Source organism: Hemiscyllium ocellatum, chromosome 11, assembly GCF_020745735.1.
Source record: "Hemiscyllium ocellatum isolate sHemOce1 chromosome 11, sHemOce1.pat.X.cur, whole genome shotgun sequence".
Classification (NCBI taxonomy): domain Eukaryota; kingdom Metazoa; phylum Chordata; class Chondrichthyes; order Orectolobiformes; family Hemiscylliidae; genus Hemiscyllium; species Hemiscyllium ocellatum.
Window position 1 is genome coordinate 13,939,446 of NC_083411.1, and position 17,689 is coordinate 13,957,134.

At 43.5% G+C, this 17,689-nt stretch overlaps 1 protein-coding gene across 2 annotated transcripts in view; it reads left to right on the top strand.

The window, feature by feature from the left end:
• The first annotated feature begins 938 nt into the window (after nucleotides 1–938).
• si:zfos-2326c3.2 (mitogen-activated protein kinase kinase kinase kinase 4) overlaps nucleotides 939–17,689 on the top strand; it is a 290,366-nt gene continuing 273,615 nt past the window's right edge. For both annotated transcript variants that reach the window (XM_060832025.1, XM_060832026.1), the window contains exons 1-2: nucleotides 939–1,118; nucleotides 1,684–1,749. In XM_060832025.1, the coding sequence (XP_060688008.1) occupies nucleotides 1,062–1,118; nucleotides 1,684–1,749 (123 nt within the window). In that variant the 5' untranslated portion in view covers nucleotides 939–1,061. The remainder of the gene's footprint in view (nucleotides 1,119–1,683; nucleotides 1,750–17,689) is intronic.

Consider the following 17,689-nt stretch of genomic DNA (forward strand, 5'->3'; position numbering starts at 1 on the left):
CCCAGCCATACCCCTACATTTACCCCTTACCTAACACTATGGGCAATTTAGCATGGCCAATTCACCTGACCCGCACATCTTTGGACTTGTGTGAGGAAACTGGAGCACCCGGAGGAAACCCACGCAGACATGGGGAGAATGTGCAAACTCCACACAGTCAGTCGCCTGAGGCGGGAATTGTACCCGGGTCTCTGGCGCTGTGAGGCTGCAGTGCTAACCACTGTGCCACCGTGCCGATATTAGATCAACTCTAATATATGAGAGGTCCATTCAAAAGTCTGATAACAGCGGGGAAGAAGCTGTTTTTAAATCTGTTGGTGCATTTTTTCAAACTTTTACGTCTTTTACCCAGTGGAAGATGATGTAGGAGAGTATAACCAGGGTGGGGGTCTTTTGTTATGTTGGCTGCTTACTGGAGGCAATGGGAAATATAGACAGAGTCAGTGCATGGGAGGAACAGCCAGGATCATATTAAAAGCTGGAGATGGGGCAGTGGGCACCCTCTTATTGGATTCTTCTGTTATTTTAGTCTCCTGATTCAGCTTGCCATTTTTTGAAATCGGTTTAAACCATCCCTTTCAGGTACAGTCAGTACTTCAGTTCATTTACCAACCGAGAGATTGTGTGAAAGAGGGAGAGACAGTAAGATAAGTGGAACTTAGCCTGACGAATTACACCTGCCCTGACACACATGACTTGTTGAGTTCGGTACAATGTGCTGTTGCATTTCCTTGCGTCAGTTCCTTCAGATCTTCTCTCTCTCTCGGAAGATGTCGTGAATGTTCTGAGTGTGTGTTTTCTTGTGTTCCTGTTAAGATTTCTTCAGCCCCGTTCATTTCCTCTGACAGTGTTTTCCGGGTTGTAGTTGCTTGGTGGATTGTCGATGCTTCCTGTGTTTGTTAGTGAGTCTGCAGCTGGCCAGAAACGAGAAGGAGGCGAGACATTGGGAACTGACAGCACCGATGTGACTCTGCAGCGTTTAACGGAGGTGCAGGGGAGGGAAGGAAAGTTTTCTGGTCGTTTTCAAGGAACATTTTTAATTGTTTAAAAGTGACTCAACAATGGCTAAGGACTTTCCAGCGAGAAGTCTCGATAACATTCATCTTTCCTCTTTGCGGGTGAGTTAATTTTAACTGAATAGTTCACACAGTTGGATGGTTAACTTTGATTTTGCAGTCTGGAGTTCGTCTCTTTTTTTTGAAACAGAATCTGTTTCTGGAAGATGTAAGTGGGTTCTGTGGATGACAAAATAGGAGTAGCGATATCGGATTCAACATTCCCTGATGAATGGGGCTGATTGACACTGCAAGGAGACGGTCCGTTTACTCTCACTCCCTTTAAATGTGCTCTCTCATAGTCAAGAGAGTTAACTTGTCCGGATTATTGTACCTCGTCGCCTCTCATTATTAACTGGCTGACTCCTCATGCCAGCACATGCCAGTCCAGGTGAGGTTTGTTTGCAGGGTATGGGAATAGATGTAGCTGAGGAGTGACCCTGCAGGAGACAATTCTCAACATTCTCTCTAATAGCGGGGGCTATTAGAGAGCTCACTCCCTTTTCCATTTGAATGGGAAGGTGGAGGTAGGGAACTTTTGATGAGCTGGGATTGGGAAACTTGTTCCATGTTTGTTAACAAAGGTCATGTTTTAACATTAGTTTTACATGTGATTTCCTTTCTGCAGGACCCTGCAGGGATATTTGAGTTGGTCGAAGTGGTTGGCAATGGGACCTATGGTCAAGTCTATAAGGTTGGATTTTTTTTTTACAAGCAATGTGCTGAGAAGTTGCATTTAATTAAGGTGGCTTATTAATTTCAGACATTGATAAAATTTGCATATTCATAAATGCTAACTATCTATCCAATATTGTTGGAGTTGTTAATGATTCTAACAGATTTGAGTGTAGATTTGGCACAATGAGACATCACATAGTTCTTCCATTTCTGGGTTTTTGCATCTGAATCCAATTGTCAGGTCGCCAGTTCTGGTTGGACATATTTTTGGAGGTTGTGTGGCATTGCTTCTCTCCTCCAATCTCCATGCTGGATCAGTAGCTTTTTAACCCTTCCTCCCAATTACTGCTTTTAACCCTTCCTCCCCAGCACTATTTATTTGAGTATGCCTGGGGGGTTGGCTGGCATTTTAATTTCTGGAGAATTGACAAGACTGTCAGATTGATGTGAAGAAAGGAGGTGTGTGTGTGTGTGTGTGTGTGTGTGTTGGTGGGGGGTGGGCTTGCACAATGAGCATCAGCCTGGTCCTGCAAATCTGTCAAACTGTCACTGGCTACTAATAAATTGGTCGTCGTTTACGATTTAGGTTACAGTTAGTCCTGGGATGGCAGGACTGGCATGTGAAGAGAGACTGGAACGTTTCGGGCAATGTTCACTGGAGTTTGGAAAAATGAGGGAGGAATCTTGCAGAATCCTATACAATTCGAACAGGACTAGAGGGGTAAATGCATGGTGTTCCCAATGACCAGAAAATCCAGAACCAGGGAGTCGCAATCTTAAATGGGTAGGCCATTTAGGACTGAGATGGGGAGGAATTTCTCCATGAGTGATGAGCCTGTGGAATCTTCTACCACAGAAAGCAGTTGAGGTCCAAACATTGAATATTTTCAAGAAGGAGTTAGATATAGTTCTTAGGGTTAAAGGGATCAAAGGGTATGGGGCTGAAGCAGGAACAAAGTACTGAGTGGGATGATCAGCCATGCACATATTGAATGGTGGAGCAAACTTTTAGGGCCAAATGGCCTAATTCTGATCCTATTTTCTATGTTAAGTGGTTGGGTTGAATCTAAGCATCATACTGTTGCAGAAGGAGGTTGGCGTTTCTGCCACCCTTGCTGTCCTTGGTGATATTGTTAATATCGAGGGTCATTTACACACGGGGGATAGGATCACCTGTTTCCACAGTGGGATCATGTTTGTCTGTAAGATACTAATTCAGTGGTGAATGAGCCATCTAGAATTTAAGAACTTGTCTCCAAGAAGGTTTCCTTTCTCCACTTGCCCATTGGTTTTCTTCATGGCACCAGCACATTAAGGAACCCATTCACCTGTCTCTAAATGCAATAAAAAGGTCTTATATCCGGCATTGCATGAGCAAACAGAGCCGGGAGCAGAGTGGGATCTTGATTTTCGGTACTTGTGCATGTTTATACAGTACTTCCCCTCCAATGGGACCAGGCCATAGAGTGTAGCAGAGTTCTGCCTCTGATTTCCCAATGTGTGCCATTTAACTGGAGGTGGTAAAATATATATTCTTCAAATTGTGCATAGTGCTAGCTTTCAAGTTGTCTCCTGAATATGATCTTTAACGAATATGTTAGTGCTTTCCTATATGGTTGTGTGTTGTGTCAGATTGTAGTTTGTAGTCCAATATACCTTACTGGCAGCTGATCCAGACTTATCTGTGTACGCAAACGCAAGCTCTAGGAGAAGGAATAGGCCATTTGGCCCTTCAATCCTGTTCCACCCATCAACAATTTAATGGCCGATCTGGTTGTAGCTTCAGCTGCATTTCCTAAACATCACTCATAATCCTGACTCTTAGTGGATCGAAATTTTGCCTTTGTGTTAAAGAGATGGACATAACGTGTATAAATTTACTGCACTAAATACATTGATTTATCAAACTGATAGAGTGTAACAAATCAAATCTGTGTGGAGTTTGCACATTCTCCCTGTGTCTGTGTGGGTTTCCTTTGGGTGCTCCAGTTTCCTCCCATAGTCCAAAAATGTGCAGATTAGGTGAATTGGCCATGCTAAATTGCTCATAGTGTGCAGGGATGTTTAGGTTAAGGGTAGATGTAGAGTAATGGGGAATGAGTTTGGATGGGATACTCTTTGGGGGGGGTCGATGTGGACCTTTAGGCTGAAAGGCCTGTTTCCACGCTGTAGGGATTCTATGAAATTGTCACAGAGTTCTTAGAGTCGTAGAGAGCTACAGCATGAAAACAAGCCCTTCCGCTCAACTTGCCCATGTCACCCAGGCTTGGTCTTATATTGGACAAAAACGTGATGAGTGTTTTAACATGTTGCAGTCCACTGTCAAAATGTTATACCAGTCAATCCTATTGAGAATAATCGTTATTTTTTATTTTACGATTTTTAAAGCATTTTTTGAGGTGACATAGTGCCTCTGTGGTTAGCACTGCTGCCTCACAGCACCAGGGACTCTGTTCAATTCCAGCTTCAGGTGACTATGTGGAGTTTACAAATTCTCCCCGTTTCTGTGTGGGTTTCCTCCCACAATTCAAAGATGTTCAGGTTAGGTGGATTGGTCATGCTAAATTGCCAGTAAGATCAGAGAAGATGGTAAAAGAGGGGGAGGTGTGGCATTGTTGGTCAAGGACAGTATTACAGTTGCAGAAGGGATGTTTGGGGACTCGTCAACTGAGGTAATATGGGCTGAGGTTAGAAACAGGAAAGGAGAGGCCTCCGAATAGTTCCAGAGATGTAGAGGAAAGGATAGCAAAGATGATTCTCGATAGGAGTGAGAGAGATAGGGTAGTTGTCATGGGGGACTTCAACTTTTCATATATTGACTGGGAACACTATAGTACGAGTTCTAAAGATGGGTCAGATGGATTTGTCCAGTGTGAGCAGGAGGGCTTCCTGACACAGTATGTAGACAGCCCAACAAGGGACGAAGCCACATTAGATTTGGTGCTGGGTAATGAGCCCGGCCAGGTGTTAGACTTGGAAATAAGTGAGCACTTTGGTGATAGCGATCACAATTCTGTTATGTATACTTTAGTGATAGAAAGGGATAGGTATATACCACTGGGCAAGAGTTACAGCTGGGGGAAAGGCAAGATTTAGGAAGCATAGGATGGGGAAGGAAACTGCAGGCGATGGGCATATTAGAAATGTGGAGCTTATTCAAGGAAACGCTCTTGAGTGTCCTAGATAAGTATGTACCTGTCAGGCAGGGAGGAAGCTGTAGAGCATGGGAGCCGTGGTTTACGAAGGAAGTGGAATCTCTGGTCAAGAGGAAGAAGAAGGCTTATGTTAGGATGAGAAGTGAAAGCTCAGTTAGTGCGCTTGAGGGTTACAAGGCAGCCAGGAAAGACCTAAAGAAAGAGTTCAGAAGAGCCAGGAGGAGACATGAGAAGTTGTTGGCGGATAGGATCAGGGTAAACCCTAAGGCTTTCTATAGGTATTTAAGGAATAAAAGAATGACGAGAGTAAGATTAGGGTCAATCAAAGAAAGTAGTGGGAAATTGTGTGTGGAGACCGAGGAGATAGGGGAAGCACTAAGTGAATATTTTTCAACAGTATTCACTCTAGAAAATGATAATTTTGTCGAGGAGAATACTGAGATACAGGCTACTAGTCAAGGTGGGATTGTGGTTCACAAGGAAGAGGTATTAGAAATCCTGCAGAGTGTGAAAATAGATAAGTCCCCTGGGCCGGACGGGATTTATTCTAGGATCCTCTGGGAAGCCAGCGAGGAGATTGCCGAGCCTTTGGCTTTGATCTTTCAATCGTCATTGTCTACAGGAATAGTGCCAGAGGACTGGAGGATAGCAAATGTGGTTCCCCTGTTCAAAAAGGGGAATAGAGACAACCCTGGTAATTATAGACCAGTGAGCCTTACTTCAGTTCTTGGCAAAGTGTTGGAAACGTTTATAAGAGATAGGATTTATAATCATCTAGAAAAGAATAATTTGATTTGGGATGGTCAGTACAGTTATGTGAAGGGTAGGCTGTGCCTCACAAACCTTATTGAGTTCTTTGAGAAGATGACCAAACAGGTAGATGAGAGTAAACTGGTTGATGTGGTGTATATGGATTTCAGCAAGGCATTCAATAAGGTTCCCCACAGTAGGCTATTGTACAAAATGCGGAGGAATGGGATTGTGGGAGATATAGCAGTTTGGATCAGTAATTGGCTGCTGAAAGAAGACAGAGGGTGGTGGTTGATGGGAAATGTTCATCCTGGAGTCCAGTTACCAGTGGTGTACCGCAAGGGTCGGTGTTGGGTCCACTGCTGTTCGTCATTTTTATAAACGACCTGGATGAGGGCGTAGAAGGATGGGTTAGTAAATTTGCAGACGACACTAAGGTTGGTGAAGTTGTAGATAGTGACGAAGGATGTTGCAGGTTACAGAGAGACATAGAAAAGCTGCTGAGCTGGGCTGAGAGGTGGCAAATGGCATTTAATGCGGACAAGTGTGAGGTGATTCACTTTGGTCAGAGTAACTGGAATGCAAGTACTGGGCTAATAGTAAGATTCTTGGTAGTGTAGATGAGGAGAGAGATCTCGGTGTCCATGTACACAGATCCTTGAAAGTTGTCACCCAGGTTGACAGGGTTGTTAAGAAGGCATACAGTGTTTTAGCTTTTCTTAATAGAGGGACCAAGTTCTGAAACCATGAGGTTATGCTACAGCTGCACAAAACTCTGGTGTCCGGACTTGGAGTATTGTGTACAGTTCTGGTCACCACATTATCAGAAGGATGTGGAAGCTTTGGAAAGGGTGCAGAGGAGATTTACTAGGATGTTGCTTGGTGTGGGCGGAAGATCTTACGAGGAAAGGCTGAGTGACTTGAGGCTGGAGAGAAGAAGTTTGAGAGGTGACTTAATAGAGACATATAAGATAATCAGAGGGTTAGATAGGGTTGACAGGGAGAGCCTTTTTCCAAGTATGCTGACGGCGAGCAAGAGGGGGCATAGCTTTAAATTGAGGGGTGATATAGGACAGATGTCAGAGGTAGTTTCTTTACTCAGAAAGTAGTAGGGGTATGGAATGCTTTGCCTGCAACGGCAGTAGATTCACCAACTTTAAGCGCATTTAAGTCGTCATTGGACAAGCATATGGACGTACATGGAATAGTGTAGGTTAGATGGGCTTCAGATTGGTATGACAGGTCAGTGCAACATCGAGGGCCAAAGGGCCTGTACTGCGCTGTAATATTCTGTGTTCTATGTAGGGTCCAGACATGTGCAGGCTCAGGTAGGTTGGCCAGGAGACGTGCAGGGTTACATGGATAGGGAGTGGTCTGTGTAGGGTGCTCTTCAGAGGGTCAGTGTGCACTGATGAGCTGAATGGCCTGTGTCCACACTTTAGGGATTGTATGAAAGATATTTGTTGCTCTTTTTAAAAAGTAAACCATGTTCCCAATGCATTCCTAATGCTGGCAACTCACCCCAATTGCATCTATCATAAGGGTCAAGATGATTTCCATCTGTTCAACAGATTCAGCCTGGATACTTGGCGGTGGTGGCTTCAAAGAAGTTGAAATCATGTCCCAAAAGTTTGCAGCACAGCAAATTCATTTGCAACAGTCACCTCTGATATTATCTGCTACTTTTAAAACCATAGTTGGTCCATCAGTTCTACATCATGAGCTGCTGAGAGATGAGCAAGTGATGAATTTTTCAGGCAATTCAAAATATATAACAAATAACAACAAATGCATTTTACATTTTACAGCATACTTTACATTAAACATCTCTAGCTGCTCCAATGGAACAGAATCAAACAATGACAAAAATTGACGCTGCTGAGACAGAAAGTCGTTGGTCAAAGACTAAACATAAAGGAATGGAAAGCTAGTATTGGTGGTGGCCATGCAAGCAACATCAGTTGTTGTAAAGGGCAGTGGTTCTTCTGCAAAGGAAATCTGCAATAATATTTTGATCTACCATCCACATGCCTCTAGACCCACTGTAAAGCAGTTGATGATTAACTGCCTTTTGACATGACCTCGTAAGTTACACAGTTCAAGGGTAATTACACATGGACAACAAATGCTGGCATTGCCAACAACACCCATATCCCATGAAAGAAGGAAAACTAAGGGCAACAGAGATGTTCAAGCGGGAATTCCAAAGCTATTCCATTATATCAATCAGGATTTATCTGTCTATTCTTTGCACTATAATCATTTTGTTTTAGCTAACTACGAATTTATTTTTTTGAAATCGCATGAAGCCTCAGTGGTGTCTGCATTTTACCAATCTGAATTGGAAATTGCACTTTTACAAATAAAACAAAATCAACTGTACATTAGTTGTTAGATTTTGAATTGTTTTATATTTTAGATACTTATAACTAGATGTAAACTTGTTTATGTATTGATCATTTCTGTTAACAGATATATAAAGTAACAAACAGTTAGGTCTCAGGCCTTACAGTATATATTCAAGAGCTTTGTTTTCCTTAAAGGCCCCCTTCATAATCTAAATGTTGTGATCATGATAAAATTCAATGACTTTTTATTCAAATCTTTGCTCAGATTACTGTTTCCTTTCACATACTAATAATTAGATCCCTAGGTCCTTGGTCTCTTCCTTAAGTTTACTTTGTAAAATATAGTATTATTGGTGCATTTAATTGCTAGTTGCATCAAAGTATGTTTGAGTTTCATACTAGCTAATAGTCAGCTGCTTTTCAGACAAATTATGTGTTTTATCATTTATTGGAAAGCCCACCCTATGAGATTCCCTGGAATGAGAACAAGCCACTTCAAGCCAGACATTGGTGACTTCACTACACTTATTTTCCCCAGTACTGGGAAAAAATTGGAACACTTTGCAGCTAAACTTTGGAAGAATTTCCTGCGTTGTTGCAGAAAAAGAAAGTAACTTGGCTGAATAGACTTCAGTTTCTTTGCATTGCAAAACCCATAACTTGTGAGAAGATTTGTAGCTCAGGTGCTCATTGTTGTGGTGAACAGAACCACAACAAAAACCCATAACTGTCAGCCAAATCCATACAGAAAAGCGAACTCTTCCATATGGACCGCTTCAAGCTCAGCCAAATAAATTGCATTTATTGGGTCACCTTCAGTGAAATAACAGAACCTCTGTGGCATTTTTCAGAATTAGCAAGCTTGATTGAATATAATAAAAAAAAGAGTTGCCCAGAATTCAGTTAAAGATTTGTTATCAGATTTGTGTGAAAATATACGTCAAGCATTTTGAACTACTCTACTCCCTCGATTTTGACATTTTCTTTCCCTTTCTGTTTCTGCACTAAGGATAAGGAAAAATGATTGTGTTTGAACAATGTCTTGACTTAGGATGGTTTGCAGATCTTTGGGGGAGAAAAAGTCACAGCCACTTGAGTGACAATTCCAAATTCCATCAGTGAGATCACTTAAAAATAAGCCATGAACCTGAGCTGTCTCATAGGTGCAACCTTGGGAGACAAGGATCCACTAAATTGTTGCATTACATTGTTGGATAGTCCATCTCTCTTTTTTTTTCCGTTTTTCACAAAATAGCCTCACACCGCTCCCATTTAGGAGTGCTTACATGAGTAAATACAACAAAGCATCAACAATAACTGTTGAATCTAACCTCCAACTAAGTCATAGTTATCAGTAGACCATGGATATCCATGTACAGATCATTAGGAAAAGGGAACAGGAGAAATCTGCTTGGCCCATTGAGTCAGCTCTGCTACTCAATATGACCATGGTTTATTTTGGGCTTCAATTCCGGCTTCCTTGCTATGTTCCTTGGTTCCCTAAGAGAGTAAACCTCTGTCCATCTTAGCTTTAAATGTATTCAATGATGGCACATTCTCAACTGCCTGTAGAAAATTGCAAGGATTTATAACTCATTGAGGGAAGTTGGTTCTCCTAATCTCAGTCCTAAGTAATCTTCCCCAAGTCCTTAAACGGTGCTTCGTTGCTCTGGATTTGGTGACCAGGGGAAGCAATGTCTCAGTAATATGCCCTTTCAGAAATGAATATGTATTAATGAGATTGTCTGTTCTCCTTCTGCACATCCAAGAAAATTAACCTGATTTACTCAGCCTCTCATTATAGGATAACCTTCACATCGTAAGGATCAATCTAGTGAACCTCTTCACTTCCACGTCCAAAGCAAGTGTGTAGTTCCTTTAGTATGGAGACCAGAAATGCATAAAGGACTCCAGTGTGTAGTCTCACCAAACTGCTGTACAATTATAACAAAGCTTTTTTTTTATTCTTATACTCTAATCACCTTGCGACTAAAGTAAGTAGTGTATTTTTTTCCCAATTATTCACTGTATCAGAATGCTACATTTATATATTCCCTGCATGAGTATAACTATGTATACAGGATGGTTCAGTGGAGGACAGCACGATGACTCAGTGGTTAGCACTACTGCCTCAAAGCAACAGGGACCCAGTTTTGATCCCACCCTCGGGTGACTCTCTGACTGGGTGGAATTAGCACACTCTCCCTGTGTCTGTGTGGGTTTCGTCCCACAGTCCAAAGATATGCAGGTTAGGTGGATTGGCTATGGGAAATTGCCAATAGTGTCTGGGATGGTGCACGCTCAATGGGTTAGTCATGGGAAATGCAGCATTAAAGGGATAGGGCAAGGGGTGGTCCTGGATGGGATGCTTTTCAGAGGGTCAGTGTGGACTTGATGGGCCGAATGGCATGCTTCCACACTGTAGGGATTCTATGTCTTTCTGAGTATCAGCATTTATAGGCTTGAACCATCTTAAAAAGTAAGAGCATGTCTTCCAATATCCCATTTCCAGTACAGTGCCTTAAGGTCTTGACGTTAGCTACATATTTGGCATCTCCTCAGTTTGGTGCAAAGACCCGTGTAAGACTGCTGGAACAGGCCAACCACTTTGATGTTCTTCAAGTTCAAGTCCAGTGTAGCATGCTAAATTATCACAGATCCTGATGGCATTTGTTAAAGACACATGCGTACATTGAGACTGACTCCCATGGAGATTGCAGGTCTGTGCACTTGAAAACCAAACCCAATTTCCACACCACCACCTTCCACACCCCACCATAAACATTTTATTTGCCAAAATTCAACTTGGATCTTGTTCTTTGAGCTTGAAACCTAGGAAAACAGAAACTTTATGCCCTCATTTTTTTCCTTTCTCCATTCTGAAGTGTCATCACACATATCTGAGCAACCTTCCCACCACCAAAATTACCATGATTTTCTTTTGCATTTTTTTTTATTAACTAGTATTCACTGCCAGTAAAATCATCTGTGTAGCCAATTCACTGTTTAGATGTCAAGCCCATTATGGACAATACAAAGTGTCAAATGTGAAGGGCAAATAGAGAGAGAGTGAAAAGACTAAATCAAAATGGACTTGGAGCTGAAAGTAAAACATTGTATCCTCCATTGGTGACCATCGCCCTCTAAAGGCATCAAGACATTCAATTACTAAGGGTCATGAGTTCAAGGTGAGAGGGGAAAAGTTTAAGGGAGATGTGTGTGGAAAGTTCTTTATGCAGAGGGTGGTGGGTGCCTGGAACACGTTGCCAGCAAAGGTGGTATAGGTGGGCACGATACACTTATTTATGATATCTCTAGACAGATACATGAATGGGCAGGGAGCAGAGGGATACAGATCCTCAGAAAATAGGCATCAGGTTTGGTTAGACAATTTGGATCAGCACAGGCTTGGAGGGCCGAAGGCTTGTTCCTTTGCTAGAATTTTCTTTGCTTTTTGTTCTTCTTTGAGAATAGGTGCCCTCCGTGACTCCCTTGTCAGGTCCACATCCCCCACCAACCCAACCTCCACTCCCAGTACCTTCCACTGCAACCGCAAGAAATGCAAAACTTGCGCCCACACCTCCCCCCTTACTTCCCTCCAAGGCCCCAAGGGATCCTTCCATATCTGCCACAAATTCACCTGCACCTCCTCACACATCATTTACTGCATCCGCTGCACCCGGTGTGGCCTCCCCTATATTGGGGAGATAGGCCGCCTACTTGCGGAACATTTCAGAGAACACCTCTGGGACACCCGGACCAACCAACCCAACCACCCCGTGGCTCAACACTTCAACTCCCCCTCCCACTCCGCCAAGGACATGCAGGTCCTTGGACTCCTCCATTGCCAGACCATAGCAACACGACGGCTGGAGGAAGAGCGCCTCATCTTCCGCCTAGGAACCCTCCAACCACAAGGGATAAACTCAGATTTCTCCAGTTTCCTCATTTCCCCTCCCCCCCATCTTGTCTCAGTCCCAACCCTCGAACTCAGCACCACCTTCCTAACCTGAAATCTTCTTCCTGACCTCTACGCCCCCACCCCCACTCCAGCCTATCACCCTCACCTTAACCTCCTTCCACCTATCACACTTCCAATGCACCTCCCCCAAGTCCCTCCTCCCTACCTTTTATCTTAGCCTGCTTGGCACACTTTCCTCATTCCTGAAGAAGGGCTCATGCCCGACATGTTGATTCTCCTCCTCCTTGGATGCTGCCTGAGCTGCTGCACTTTTCCAGCAACACATTTTCAGCCCCACTTTAAATATCCCCAGTTAACCCCGTGCGCCTGGATTTAGTTTTAGAGATGGAATTTTAGAATTAGAATCTCTGCAGTTGTTGAAGTAGGATGTGCAAGTTGCCATTTCCTTTTGAAAAACTATATCCAGCAGAATCGTTAGATTCTAGTTTGAAACATAGTTTGACCAGGCACCAGGTGTTGTTGAAGGAGAGAGTCCAAAAATCAATTGTTACTTAGGTTTTAGATTTATTAACAACAGGGAAATATTACAAACGTCGTGCTCTTAACTCGACAATCCCCAGCAATGTTGTCCCCAATTACTGATGCAATGAGTCTGCCCCACCTGTATTCATGTAGCCATCTTTTACACAATCAACAACATCTTGACAGCAATAGCTTCAGTCCCCGTATGGGGCTCATCTAGTACACTGGAGGAAGCCCAAGCCCAAGTTCAAGTCCAACCACATCCAAAGGTGTGTCATAACATCTTTGAACAGGTTCACACAATCAAATAGTCCCTACAGTGTGGAAGCAGACCATTCAGCCCATCAAGTCAACACCAACCGCTGAAAGACATCATTTAACCCCCTAACCTTTAACCCTGCATTTCCTAATTCTACCCACCTAGCCTGTATATCCCTGGACAAAATGGGCAATTTAGCATAGTCAATCCACCTAACATGCACATCTTTAGACTATGGAACAAAACTCAGGAAAATGTGCAGACACAGGGAGAACGTGCAAACCCCACAGATAATCATCCAAAGTGGAATCGAACCCAGGTCCCTGGTGCTGTGAGGTGGCAGTGCTAACCACTGAGTCATCATGGTGCTCCAAGGTTGTTTAGCAAATCTGGTCTAGATCATCAACTCTCCTTAGGGGCTCTTACGGCACAGTAGTAGTAGTACCTGAGCCAGGAGGCCTAGGTTCAAGTGCCACCTGCTCCAGGTTTCTTTAGTCACCTTCTCTGAGAACTTCAGTCGATTTCTTTCATGCAACTTCAGCATGGAGCTCATTGGCTGGGTAGAACATCCTGCAAATCAGCTGATTTGGCAGCAGGTAATGGCACTGATCTGTTTTGGCTCAAACCATTCACCCAGACACAATCATTTGTTTGATGCCATTAAATTGAACCATTGTCCGGCTTTAGCATTTCCTGGCATGGATTTTTTGTTGTTGTTTTGTTGTCACATGAACAGGAAACAAGAGGTTCCTTGTTGGTTTCCAGTGGTCACTGCTGAAACAAGAGGGTGCAAAGTTTCATGTGGCCTGTTGGTTGGGAAAGAAATCTGACAAGATAATTTTTCAATGCACACATGATACATTCTTTTTGTGCATTAACCAGAGTTTGTTACACAAGTGAGGAAGTGCATGCTTGGGTTACTGGTTTTTGTTCATTTGGCAGCACTGAATTTATCATTGTATCTTAGACTGGAAAGGCAAAGGTTGCAAGGAAGAGGAGTTGGTTCGGATTTAGAATAGACACACGCCTTCACTGTGGAAAAGGAGGGCATTTAAAACTCAAGGACCCTTTTGGGTGGATAATATGAGACAGAGAAAGAGGGCTTACGATGAGCATGACATTCAAAAAATTGCAAAGAATAAATAGAGACTATGGACGGAATGAAATGTCCTGGTGCAATATTCAGTGATTCAATTTTTCTTTTCAGGAAGTGGGACTGATTAGTAGTCAGAACATCTTATCCCAGATGGTATGATTTCAAGAATCCATAGAATGTCTGGTACAATCACGTCATGAGAGCTCAACTGAAGACAACAATATATAAGTGGAGCCGAGCTATGACAGGCTTGTACAGGGTTGAGAGTGTGGTGCTGGAAAACCACAGCATGTCAGGCAACATCCAAAGAGCAGAAGAATCGACCTTTCAGGCATAAGCCCTTCATCAGGTGTTGTACATGGTAATAGATGTGAAAGGGTCAGTCTGTGCCTGAAGCTGAAGCTCTGGTCACTCTGAGATATAATGCAGTTATTGGGTGGAACATCAGGAAGCAAAAGGGCAGAGGCAGTTTGGGCAGATAGCAGTCTGACATGGTCTTCTGATGGAGACACATGGGTCCTTCCTATCTCTTGTTCATAATGGTTAATGTGTCAAGGAGGTAATGTGATCTGTAGATAGTTTCTCTTATCAATTCTACACATTAGGCATGTTTGAGGGCTGTCTCCCACCAGAGATGATGGGAGATCCCCAGATCTAGCATGGAAAGAAAATTGGCAGCACTCTTCCCCAACCACATGCCACCATCGGTTGGTCCCCCACGTGTCACATCATACAACAAGATGACATTCATGGCCTTCTTATTACAATTAGAGTATAAGGTTCCAAACTACTACTTAACATTCTATAAAACCTTGCTTGGAAGCGAATCTTCACCTACTTTACAGGAGATCCTTGCATCAACAAGGACACAGTGTGGACACTTAGAGAATGCTCTCAGAATCTGTCCTTGAAAAAGGGACACCTCATCCTCACCAGATAAACTTTTATACAGATCCTGGGATCATAGGCCTGGAACATAATGAATAATAGCAATTAAAAATTGGATGTGACCCATTAGTAATTGCTGGGATTATGATATGCAGTTACCTCATGACTGACGGCAGTAGTGCAAGCTGCCTCTGTTTTTGATTTATGATTGCAGTGTGCTGCCCAATGTTAAACACACTGCCATCAGGATGACTAGCATTGTGAGGCTCGCATCAAATCAAATCAATGTATGACTCTTAAGGTCAGCCGCGCCTCTGAAAGGGGAAGTGCATTTAGCAGCAGTTGAAAGTGGCTGAGAAAAAAAGAACTTGTGAGTTCATTCACAGGATGTGGCCATCACAATTGCTTATCCCGAATTGCCCTGGAGATGGTGGGGGTGAGCTATCTTTTTGACCTACTGCATTCCTTGTGGTTTGGGGACAGCCACTGTGCTGTTAGGGCATGAGTTCTCTAAGTTTGACCCAGTGTATGTGAAGGAATGGCAATGTAGGTCCAAATAGATTGAAATGTGGCCAGGGAAGGGGGGGAGCTTACAGCCTGTGGTGTTACTGTGTCTCTGCTGGCCTGGTCCTTCCAGTGGTAGAGGTCTCAGGTTTTGAAAGTGATGTCAAAGGGGCCTGAGTGAATTGCTGCTCTGCACCTTGTAGATGGTACACACTACTGTGCGTCTGTAATGGAGGGATTAACTCTTGAAGGTGATGGTTGAGGTGCCAATCGAACATGTCACTTTGTCCTGAATGTTGCTGTGATTTTTGAGCGTTGTTGGAGCTGTGTTAATTCTTATTGGACTGTGTCATGTTGGAGATTGCATGGACGTGTGTAATGTGAATATTGCTTACCACATTATAATCCAAGCCTGGCTATTGTCCAGGTCTTGCTGCATTTGGACATGGACTGCTTCACTTTCTGAGAAGTCATGAGTGGTGCTGAACGTTGGGCAATCTTTATGATTGAAGCAGCTGAGGATGGTGAGGTCTAGACTGCTACCCTGATGTACTCCTGCAGTGATATCGTCTGGCTGAGATGATTGTCCTCAACAATCACAGCTATCTTCCTTTTTGCCAGGCACGTTTCCAACTAGGAGAAGATGTTTTCTTGTCTGCAGAGTCTAGATCTGAGTACAATCACTCATTACTCAGGAAGATACTGGATGGTGGACCAGAGAGAGGGCTCCCAGTTTCTCCAAAACTGAATTTAATCTTTCTGCAGGGGACCAAAGGAATGTTTACGGACATTGGGAGAAAACAGCTGAACAGATCAGCAGCCAACAGTCTGGCCCTGAAGATATGGATCAGAAAAGGTTCAATGGTCAAGTTCAGAAATTGCAACTTCAAGTTTCACCTCTTACCAAATGCACCTCTGACTTCACAGACTGCTCAGTGCACCTCAGTGATTCAGCTGTCTACTATTTCTAACAATCGGGATGCATACTGATCATTCAGATGCTCCGTCTCAACTTCACACAATTACCAATGCTGCAAGGCTCACACCCACGTTTGGTTGCTTGCACATACTTCTTGTATGTAACCTCTCGCTCTCTGTTATTAGAGAGCAGCCCCATGATGCTCTGGGGAGTTTGGAGACATCTCACTTTGTGTCTGCCCTATAGGTGCCTTTAGCCATCATTGTGCTCTTGTGCAGAGTTATCCCAGTGACTATAGCATGGCTGGAGAAGGTACTTCACCCAACCACATTGAAGCACACTGACCTCCTTCCCTCTCTCTTGTAGGACCAGTTGGCACAGAACTGAAGGGTTTCAGGAACAAAGGGATGGGGGGAAAGGCGTGGCTGCTTCACACCTTGTTTTGAAGAGATGGTACTTGGCTTTATGGGAATGACTTAACAAAAATTTTTATTGAATGTAAGAACATTAGAACAAGAGGAATAGGCCATTTAGCTCCTCAGGCTTGCTCTGCCATTTAATACAATCACGGCTGATCTCATTTCAATCTCGACACCACTTCTCTACAACCATTCAACCCATTATTAATTAAAGATGTGTCTATATCCTTCTTAAATTTACACAATATCCCAGCATCTACCACATTCTGTGGTAATGAATCCCACGGATTCATGATCCTTTTGAGAGAGGTACTTTCTCCTCATCTCTGCTCTATGTTTGTTACCCGTTATCCTAAAAGTATGACCTCATATTCCAGATTGCTCCACATGAGGAAACATGCTCTCTGTCTACTTTGCCAAAGCCCTTTTGCATTTTAGATACCTCAATTAGATCATTGTCTTAAGTGCCAGAGAGTACAGGCCTAAACTGGTCAGGCCCAGAACTACTCCCAGGGGATGCTGCTGGGCTCTCTCTCAGCTTCCCCAGTGAAAGTCTACAGTCCTTCTCCTGAAATGTCGACTCTCCTGCTCCTCAGCTATTGCCTCACCACACTCTCGACTCTAATCTCCAGCATCTGCAGCTCTTCTCCAGCCATGCTGTAGTTGCTGGGAATGCTCTGCACAAGAGCACAATGATGGCTAAAGGCATCTATAGAGCACTCACAAAGTGAGTAGTTTCCAAAGTTCCCAGGGCACCATGGGGCTGCTCTCTAATAACAGAGAGAGAGAGACTGGTGGTGAGTTTAACCTGAGAGTCACCATGCCTTGGGGAACGGCATGTTTGAGAAGGCCAGAATTGATCCCTTGTAGTTGGAGTCACTCCGCATCACAAATCAGCCAACTGTCCTAACCGAGCGTAGTCACAAGGATCAGCAGTTGAATTCTGTCTGGGCTATTGGCAGGTCAGCAGAATGAGAGGACACCTAATTGAAGAGTATTATTAGGGGACTTGACAAGGGTGATGTTCTTTCTCTTTGTGGGAGAGTTTACAACCAAATGACATCATAACTGAGTGAGAGTCACTGGGTTAAGACAAATGAGGATTTTATTCCCCTCTGAAGGAAGAAAATCTGTGGAATTCCTTACCCCAAAGGGCTGCCGAGGTTAGGCTGTT